This window comes from Monopterus albus, unplaced genomic scaffold (assembly GCF_001952655.1).
Source record: "Monopterus albus unplaced genomic scaffold, M_albus_1.0 scaffold378.1, whole genome shotgun sequence".
In the NCBI taxonomy this organism is placed as follows: domain Eukaryota; kingdom Metazoa; phylum Chordata; class Actinopteri; order Synbranchiformes; family Synbranchidae; genus Monopterus; species Monopterus albus.
This window is the reverse complement of record NW_018128258.1, coordinates 41,624-51,141: the sequence shown is the minus strand read 5'-3', so window position 1 is coordinate 51,141 and position 9,518 is coordinate 41,624. Positions and strand designations below refer to the sequence as shown.

The following is a 9,518-nucleotide window of genomic DNA, read 5'->3' as shown; positions in this document are numbered from 1 at the left end:
TGTGGTGCTGAAGGATCTGGAGCCTCCCATCATTGCTCGTTTTGTGCGCTTTATGCCAGTGACTGACCACTCCATGATTGTGTGTATGAGAGTGGAGCTCTATGGCTGTGAATGGCTGGGTAGTGCAGCAATTTCATCCAGTTATACTAGTGTAGTCATTTTTTAAACTTATCAGTTATGTTATGAGTTTTGACATGCAGGAGGCTTCATTCAGTTTCATAATATGCTATAAGCATGCAGTGAGTAAACCAGTCATAATCATTACCCTGTGACCTGCCCCTTTTAGATGGCCTGATGTCTTACAGTATCCCAGATGGGCACCAGATGATCTACAGAGGCCTGGATGTCTACTTTAATGACTCTGTGTATGATGGAGCATCAGCTGAAAGGTTTGGATTTGACCTCTGCTCCAGAAAGAAAGATGTAGGCCACAATTAGGTGATATTTTGTTTATTTGCTGTGAGTGTAGTCATTTTCTTCCAAACTGACTGAGACTGCAAATTTTTCTTTGAGCTGAAATAGCAGTTGTGAGTTTACAATTCTCTGCACTCCTCAGTGAATAAACCGTCCCGTTTTCCTCTACTAGACTGACAAAGGGCCTCGGCCAGCTGACAGATGGCACTTGGGGTCTGGATGATTTCCTCCATAGTCACATCTATGGCATGTGGCCAGGGTACGACTACGTGGGCTGGAGCAACAAGAGCTTCCCCAAAGGTTACGTGGAGATGATCTTTGAGTTTGACCATGTGCGAAACTTCACTTCCATGAAGGCAAGAAAACTTTGTGGGTAGTTAATTGAACAACGTAGTCGTAAAAAGTTGCAGATTTTTTTAAACTGCTGAGCTAGCACTATGCTGAACTGAACTGTGCTGTGTCATGCTGGCTATGTACCCATCTTGTAGTGCTGCTACATATTTAATTGAGACATAAAATTTATTAAATATCATGCAACAGTTTTGCTGTGTGACAGTTTTTGTATAATTAGCCTATTTGTCATGGATAAGTGCTGAGACCAGAGATCAGAGATAGAAGATGATGTTTTTTAGCGATAGTACAGCAACACAGATTATTTATCACTACACCGGCTCCTGCCTCATCTTCCCCTTCAGGTTCTAAGTGCTTTTGTATCTGTTTAGTAAAGAAAAAATACTCCTTGTAGAGCTGAGCAAGGTAACTGAATACAGGCAGAGATACAGTTTTTAGTTTTGTAATCATATCTTTTTATATTTACATTTCCCACTGTCTCCTCCACAGGTTCACTGTAGTAACATGTTTAGCCGAGGGGTGAGGATGTTCAGGCAGGCCACCTGTTACCTCCGGTCAGGATCAGACTGGGAGGCTGACCCTGTGACCTTCAGGCCCACTGTTGACCGCGTGAGCCACATTGCACGTTTTGTCACCGTGCCCCTCGGAGATCGCACAGCCAGCGCCATCAAGTGCCGTTTCCACTTCAGTGACCTTTGGATGTTGTTCAGTGAGGTGGCCTTCCAGTCAGGTAAAAAAGGCTGAGGTGTGGGTGTCAGTTTTCAGTCAGTGCCTCGTTAGAAACTTTGACTTGATCATATAATTCTAGCATGTACCAGAGCTACTGTATGTCCTGCTGTATAGCCTTCAGCTTTACCTTTCCTGCTTTGCTTCTTTCACTTACAGGCTCAGCAGTGTACAATACATCTCTGACTCCTCGCAAATATGGACACCCGACACACCTATTACCAGGTCAGCAGATGAACCCTCTGTGGTTAGTTTCTATAAGCAGTGGCTGTAGCTTTAGTGAAGTGACAGGTAGGTTGTGGAAAATGTGGCTTAACTAGAATGTTTTTGGTTGAATAGCGCCCCCTTGGTGATAGCATCAGCAATAACTCCATTATTGTCAAGATAAATGCTCTTTTTTACTGTAGCTGTAATAAAACTTGTAGGCGATTAAACAGTGAAAAACACGAACTGTGATGGATTCAATCAAATCTATTTTAACTCATACCTCTCATTTAATTTAACAGGGGAAGATCCTACTCATAAAGTTGATGACAGCAACACCAGGATCCTAATTGGCTGCTTGGTGGCCATCATAGCTATCCTATTGGCCATCATAGTCATCATCCTATGGCGGCAGGTGTGGCAAAAGATGCTTGAGAAGGTGAGAAGAAAGGTTTTTTTTATAAATTTATATTTGATGGATTAAAATTCATCAATTATCTATATCACTTCTCCTGCAGAGGGTAGAACTGGGGCTGGAGCCAGTCCCAGCTGACATTGGACCAGAGCTGGGGTACACCCTGGGCAGGTTGCCAGTCAATCACAGAGCTGACATGTAGAGAAAGACAAACATTGACTCCTATGGACAATTAGTCACCAGTTAACCGAACCTTCCTGGTACCAAGAGAAAACCCACACAGGCACAGGAAGGGCATGCAGACATGCAGATTTGTAGATATGCAGATAGAAAGTCCCCAGTCAACCACAATGTTCAAACTGAGAGAGAACCTTCTTACTGTGAGGCAACTGTGCTAACCACTGCATGATATTCTATGCCATCTTTAGTGTTCACTTAAAAAGCTTCTCATCAGATCATGCACTACACATTTAACAACGTAGATAATTTAGAGATTATACATGCAAAAAACAAATCTGTAAGTCCTCAAGCGTGGTTTTGGTTTGGCTGCAAGGAAGACATACTATGATCAGAGAGGGGGTAAAGGAAATGACATTTTGAATGTATTGTTTTATAAGAGGAGTTTTATGAGTTAAAGTGAGGCCCTCATGGAGCCCCGTAGACAACATTTCAAGATGGTAGGCAATGCCATCAGCAGCCCATGATGCCCTGATATTGAAAAGTCAAAAAAAAACTTTCACTGTGCAACTTTTCCTTTTAATGACTTTTAATTTACCCAAGTGTGTCATCTTTAAGTTTTATATATCTGACTTCCAACACTGTACTGTACAACCACCTTGCAAGAGAAAAATTCTCTTTTTGACAGAAACGAGAAATAACAGACCTCAGCTCTTGTACATTCTCTTCCGTAGGCTTCTCGACGCATGCTGGATGATGAACTCACAGCTCGTCTTGCAGTCCAGACCGAGGCCTTCTCTTTCCACCACTCCTCCCTGTCCAGCGAGGGCAGCTCCACCTCCAACTCCACCTATGAGAGAATCTTTCCCCTGTGTGCAGACTATCAGGAGCCCTCACGCCTCATCCGAAAGCTGCCTGAGTTTGCTCAGTCCACAGAACACCTGGGTAGGACAGGAAACACACAGTGTGTTAAATACAATACTGTGGTCTGAGGCCATAGCCACTGCAGTGTGCGAATCTGTGTATTCCACATCAGGACCAAGTACCTCCTGCAAAGCCATTGCAGCTGGCGGTTCAGAGGGCGCCCCCCACTATGCAGAGGCAGACATTATCAGCTTGCAAGAATCTTCAGACAGCGGCACCTACTCCATCACCCCTGTTAACATGAGTCTCTTTACTGGCACAGATTCATCCATGAAAGAGTTCCCCAGACAGAAGCTCACCTTCAAGGAGAAACTGGGAGAGGGCCAGTTTGGAGAAGTATAGTTTTGTGGTTCTAATGTTTGTTGGCATCGATGTGGTATTTTAGAAATATTCTTAGAAGTGGTCATTAGATTCACTGGGCTGCTCTCTCTTCTGGCATTGTTATGCTGATGCATCTTTATAGCTCCCATTTTTAAAATTGAATGACAGATGTTGCTCAGTGGCGAAACATCACAGTTAAATGCAGTGCAGTGCACGCTGAGAGTGAATGATGGACTGAAAAAGTGCTTTTTAACAGGTGCACTTGTGTGAGGCAGAGGGCATGCAGGACTTTTTGGATGAGGATTTGTCTAAAGAGGGAACCAGGGAGCCACCTCTGCTTGTTGCTGTTAAAACACTTCGGGAGGATGCCAACAAGAATGCAAGGTAAAAACAACTGGAAACCTTTTTGTTTATCCATTTTAAGACATGTATATTTTCTTCACTAAATAGGCAGAACATCTGTACATGTGCAAAAGTTGTACAACCTGTACAGTATCTGTAAGTATTTGCACTATGCTCCAGCTGATTGTTCATATTCATTCATTTGTCAATCAAATGGTACATTTTTCTTCTCTGTCCCTGCTGTGCTACAGAAATGACTTCCTGAAGGAGATCCGAATCATGTCCCGTTTGAGAGACCCCAACATTGTCCGTCTGCTGGCGGTGTGTGTCGACACAGACCCTCTGTGCATGATCACTGAGTACATGGAAAATGGAGACCTGAACCAGTTCCTGTGCAGTCTCAGGCTCAAAGAGGTTGCTGATGAAGACGTAGCAGAACAGAAGGAGAAGGAGAAGGAGAAGAAGAGTATGGTCAGGTAGTCTCTTAAATTCAATGGCTATGAGGGATATAATATAGAGAGCCATGATACTTAGGACTTATGGTCTTCTCTGCCCTTTAGCAACCTGATTGGCATGGCTGTGCAGATTGCATCTGGTATGAAGTATTTGTCTTCTCTCAACTTTGTCCACCGTGATCTGGCCACTCGCAACTGCCTGGTGGGTAAGAACTACACCATAAAGATAGCTGATTTCGGTATGAGTCGTAACCTGTATAGAGGGGACTACTACAGGATCCAGGGCCGGGCCGTCCTGCCCATTCGCTGGATGTCCTGGGAGAGCATCCTACTGGTGAGTGATGTGTGTAACAGGGGACAACATTAAAGTCATTCAAAAAAAGTAAACTATTAGCATCGCTGTGTTTTTAAATCTTATCTTCCACAAGATTTTATATCAATTTGGGCATCAATCACATAGGAAAGACTTGCTTTTTTTGCCCCATGGCAAAAATGTGCATTGGGTCCCCCAATATGTGTGTATAAAGCAAAAATTAAATTTTGTAAATTGCCACATGTAAGCACAGCATATTTGAAAACAAAAATAAAATAAAATAGAGGCCATAACAGGGTGTAAGACTAGATTTAAACTCAAAGCCTCAAGATGTGTCTGCAAAATTAAATAATAATGTTTGTGTTGCTTAAAGTCTCTATCATTTCAGTTTATAAGGTGGTTTAGACATGCAGTAAACAAGTCTGCAATCAGTTAATTACCACAAACTAATTGCCTTCACGTCCCAAGGCAGCTGACCACTTTGTCTGATTGATATTTTTTTCCAATAGTATAGAGGAATGTTTATTTTTTGTTTATTGCCATTGTTCAATAAAACAAGATAAAGAACAAATAACACCAGGACAACCAAGAGTAAAGGCCTTAATAATACTGTTCATGATTTGACAGGTGATAATACTGTATCTGTGGTATTTATTGTATGTGTAGCTGCCTACTGTTTGTCAAATTCTGTGCCAGAGCGTACTTGCATATAGAGTTGTCTGTTCTCTCAGGGTAAGTTCACCACGGCCAGTGACGTATGGGCATTTGGGGTGACTCTTTGGGAGATTCTGACTCTGTGTAAAGAGCAGCCCTATTCCCAGCTGTCTGACGAGCAGGTCATCGAAAACACAGGCGAGTTCTTTAGGGACCAGGGCAAGCAGGTGAGCATCCAGTCAATCCAAGGCTACCGGTCTTCTGATAAACAATCTTTTTATGGTCCTTCACTGTTTGTTTGTGGTGATCACAGCATCACGTTTGCAACTCATACTCCTACACACACATTATTCTTATTTCATGCTCACAGGTGTACCTGCCAAAGCCTCCCTGCTGTCCTGACAGAGTCTACAATGATCTGATGCTGAGTTGCTGGAGGAGGAACGCCAAGCAGAGGCCGAGCTTTCAGGAGATACACACTCAGCTGATGGACAGTCTGGCATAGCACATGGAATAGATCAATGCTCACTGCCATGCACTGGTACACTGGCTCACTACATGGCCTGTAGTATGTATTTTTTGGAAGTAATATTTATCAGTTGGCTTATGCTTGCTTACCACAACTGCCTTGTAAATAATAAGAACTGAGAAGAAGGTATACACTTGAACAGAGCCTTAAATTGTAGATATCATGCAAATTAATACTTACAGTGTATTCACACCTCTATATATTTATTAACTTTTCTTTTTATTTCTTATGCTATGTCTATTTATTGAGTATGGTAATTCTAGATTTGGTAAAGTAGTAGTAAACTATTTCTTATCCAAACATGCATCTAATTCTATTACTTAGAGAATGTCAGTATGGATCTCTTATCAAGTATTTTTCATTTCTAAGTGTCTGTTTTTGCTTTATAATTATAGCATTAACATATAATGACTGTTTCCTGGATGAGAATGTGTTAATATGCAGAAGCTCACTGACAGGTTTTATATGTTTGTGGCCTTTAACAGAAGTGAACTTTATTAATGAAAAGTAGCAAAGAATAAAGATTTTTAGTAGCTGTACAACCAAATGTGCTGGTGAATAAAGAAAAGTGAATATTTGCCACTGTTTGCCATACTTTATTTGCTTTTAGTTGACAGAGTGGTGCTATTAGATGCACAGCAGAAATCTTCTCAGTGACGCTTTCACAGTGTTGCCTACTAATTTATAATCGCTGCATGGTTTGACGCCAGCTCCTCAACATCCCGAACCTTGAGTGCCCACAATTTTATTGTCATTATATCATTAGTTTAATCTCATTTGTTTTACTGTGTGACTGCCATCTTAGTTTCTTGCTGTAAAGCACTTTGGTCAGTGGCTGTTGTTTTTTAATGTGTTCTATAAATAAATCTGACTTGACTTATACTGTGTCTGCTTAAAGCTACAATACAGTGTGTTAGAAAACTCTTTAGTAAAGGTTTTTGTGGTATTTAGACTCGACTTAAAGTGATAGCAAAATAGAAATGCATTCAAAAGCCTGTGGGACACAAATGACAGGACACAGGGTTGTAGGTGTGATTCAATATGCAACACAGTTTTATAAACACAAAGAAAAGGGAAAATAGCAAGGTAATATTAATACATCAATACATAGATGTGTTTGTGTACATTTTATTTTACTAGGGCAGCAGTGCCTTCACAGTGTTTGGTGGGCTAAGAGATCATTAACGTGTCTTGTGGTTTTAGTGGCTGCAGCATTTAACTCAGTCTCATATGAACCAGAGTGAGGTCAGACAGGAAGGTGCAATAGCTCAACACTGACGCCATATCTCTGTTTTAAACAACAGATGTAACAGGAGCAGGCTTCAGGAGCTGTGAAAGTTTCAGTGGTTTGACACTTCTAAAAAGAAAAATGGAGTCACATGTGAGCAGCGTTATCTTTTTCATAGGTACTGTATGTACGTAACTGCTGTAACTGACTTCTTACCTGGTCAGAGAAGGTGAAAGGTGGTAATTTATAGGACTTTGTGTAATTTGTGACTTATTGTCTTTTAAAATGTTGCATTCCTACCAGATACATGTGACTTGTGCTGGAATCTGTTTAGTCCATGAGCTCTGATCTTTAACCAGAGTCTGTCTTCCTGTAAAATACGACAGTATACAATGTTTGTGTGAGGACTTGTTGGTAAACAAACAACACAATGTGTACCAGGACTGTCCATATTGTGTCTGGACATAATGGTTGAACTCAGTAGCTACTTTTAAAGACGCTGTAGGCCTATGTAAGATACATTTACTGGAAATGTAACAGGCTGGATCAGAAGGAGAGAAGTGTAAGGACCCCTACTGATCTCTGGGAATTAACTGAGGGCCATTTGTCTCTGAATCAGTGTTTTGCCACTGAAGCAATGTACGATATTAAAACTGCGACAGACAGTAAAGACACTAAGTCACTCAGGGGATTTAAAAGACTTTGTGTAACTCTAGTGAGCTTAATATTATAGATAAGCTCCACATTGTACATCTCAGTAACATCCACATGTTCTGCCTCCATCAGGGGTTTCCACCATGTGCTGACTGTTGTTTCACTGTGTGTTTTACAGTGACGAGCTCATCTGCTACTGAGGGAGTGAAGAAGAACCTGACAGGCACTGAGGGATGAAATATCACTCTACCTTCAAGATTCAAGATTTTTATTTGCCATTTATACATAAACAGTCTAGGCATACAGAAATTCTTGTGCAGCTTTCTTGGAGTCAGGTAAAGAGTTAAAAGCCAGAAAAGTACGTAGGAGTGACAGAATAAAAACGCATTCAAGACACATACAAAAAATAAGATAATAGGTAATAGATGAGATGGTGAACTTCAGATACTGCACACAGTATTTCACATTGTGGAGTTGGATATGGTATTTCACTTAATGAGGTAATAAGGGGTTATTGCACATGTTTCTCACATTTTCGTAAAGGGGAAAAGCTGTTGTAAAGTCTTGTTCTGTGCTGATACTGTCCGCCCTGCTGTGCCTGAGGCTGTAGGTGCAGTTTTTGTGTCTGAGCAGAGTGTGAGCTGGGTGGTGTGGATCCCTGATTATGTTCTCTGCCATTTTATGACAGTGCTGTGTATAGTGTGTCCATAGCAGGGAGTGTTGTCCCAATGATCCTCTCTGCATGGTATTATCATGTAGGAAATGGTTAATGTACAAAAAGAGCCAAGAAATGATCATACAGTGGGTGAAAACAAAGCATGTAAAGGTCAGAGTAAAAAGTACATTAGGGTGTGTTTTGAAATATTGTCAACTTGACCCGGGATAATAAACGTGTGGTTTTTGCAGCTGTGATGCAAAATACAAGGGCAAAGATACAAGTAATTATTTTTTCAAGCTCAGACTCAGTGGCCTTGGCTCATTTTCTGTGAAGAACATATATCAGAACACATTTTCAGTGATCACACACTGCACCCCTCCACATTTACACTACATACAGGATGTTTGTAGGTCAACTTGACCCAGGATAATAAAAGTGTGGCTCTTCCAGCTGTGCTGAAAAATACAAGGGCCCTCCACATTCCACACATTCCTGCCCATTGTATCCCCCGCCCCTGTGGGTGCAACAACCATAGGACAGCCACAATAAATACAGCATTCCTACTGTGGTTCCTTAGCACAATTGATATCACAGCCGATCAAGATGGCCAAAGGAATCTCTGTTCAGAGAGTCTTACAAATTATTTTTGAAGAGAATGAGGCTTTTGACAATGTTGTAGAAGAAGAGGCCTCAGAATGTGAGGATCACATTTCCGAAAACTCAGTCTGACAATGACTTTGGAGAAGAAGATGAGATTGAGCATCAGCCATCCGCAGAGCCTGAGGTAGGTTTGTGATGTTGTTGCAGTATTTTTGTAACACTCATGCTTTGCTAGAAAGAACAGTGTTATGCGCAAAGTAAAATTCCCCCTCCTTGAACTGTTCTAGGTTGTGTGCAGCACCAGTTTGCTGGTCTTTTGACTCTGTGTGGTCAAAGTTGTCACACTGCTCAGTTTTTAATTGTTGCCTTTAGCTTTCTGGATTGTTTTTGGTTTAATTATTGTAACTTGTATGGGCTGTAATAACTGAAGATAAAAAAAAAATCATTATAAAGGTCACTTCAAAGCTCCAACAGTCATGTTATTAAGACTGACTCCTGGGGGTACTATCACAAGCTCTACAGCTCCCAAAAGTGAAATTCAGTCCTGCCAAGC

General features: G+C 41.3%; 1 protein-coding gene across 1 annotated transcript in view; it reads left to right on the top strand.

The window, feature by feature from the left end:
• The window catches only part of LOC109951357 (discoidin domain-containing receptor 2-like), an 11,073-nt gene extending 4,394 nt beyond the window's left edge, over positions 1-6,679 (top strand). The window contains exons 5-17 of the mRNA XM_020585827.1: positions 14-119; positions 287-389; positions 587-770; positions 1,255-1,495; positions 1,651-1,716; positions 1,998-2,134; positions 3,022-3,232; positions 3,324-3,547; positions 3,789-3,916; positions 4,126-4,350; positions 4,435-4,663; positions 5,374-5,523; positions 5,667-6,679. Of these exons, the coding sequence (XP_020441483.1) occupies positions 14-119; positions 287-389; positions 587-770; positions 1,255-1,495; positions 1,651-1,716; positions 1,998-2,134; positions 3,022-3,232; positions 3,324-3,547; positions 3,789-3,916; positions 4,126-4,350; positions 4,435-4,663; positions 5,374-5,523; positions 5,667-5,801 (2,139 nt within the window). The 3' untranslated portion in view covers positions 5,802-6,679. The remainder of the gene's footprint in view (positions 1-13; positions 120-286; positions 390-586; positions 771-1,254; positions 1,496-1,650; positions 1,717-1,997; positions 2,135-3,021; positions 3,233-3,323; positions 3,548-3,788; positions 3,917-4,125; positions 4,351-4,434; positions 4,664-5,373; positions 5,524-5,666) is intronic.
• The last annotated feature ends 2,839 nt before the right edge of the window (positions 6,680-9,518 follow it).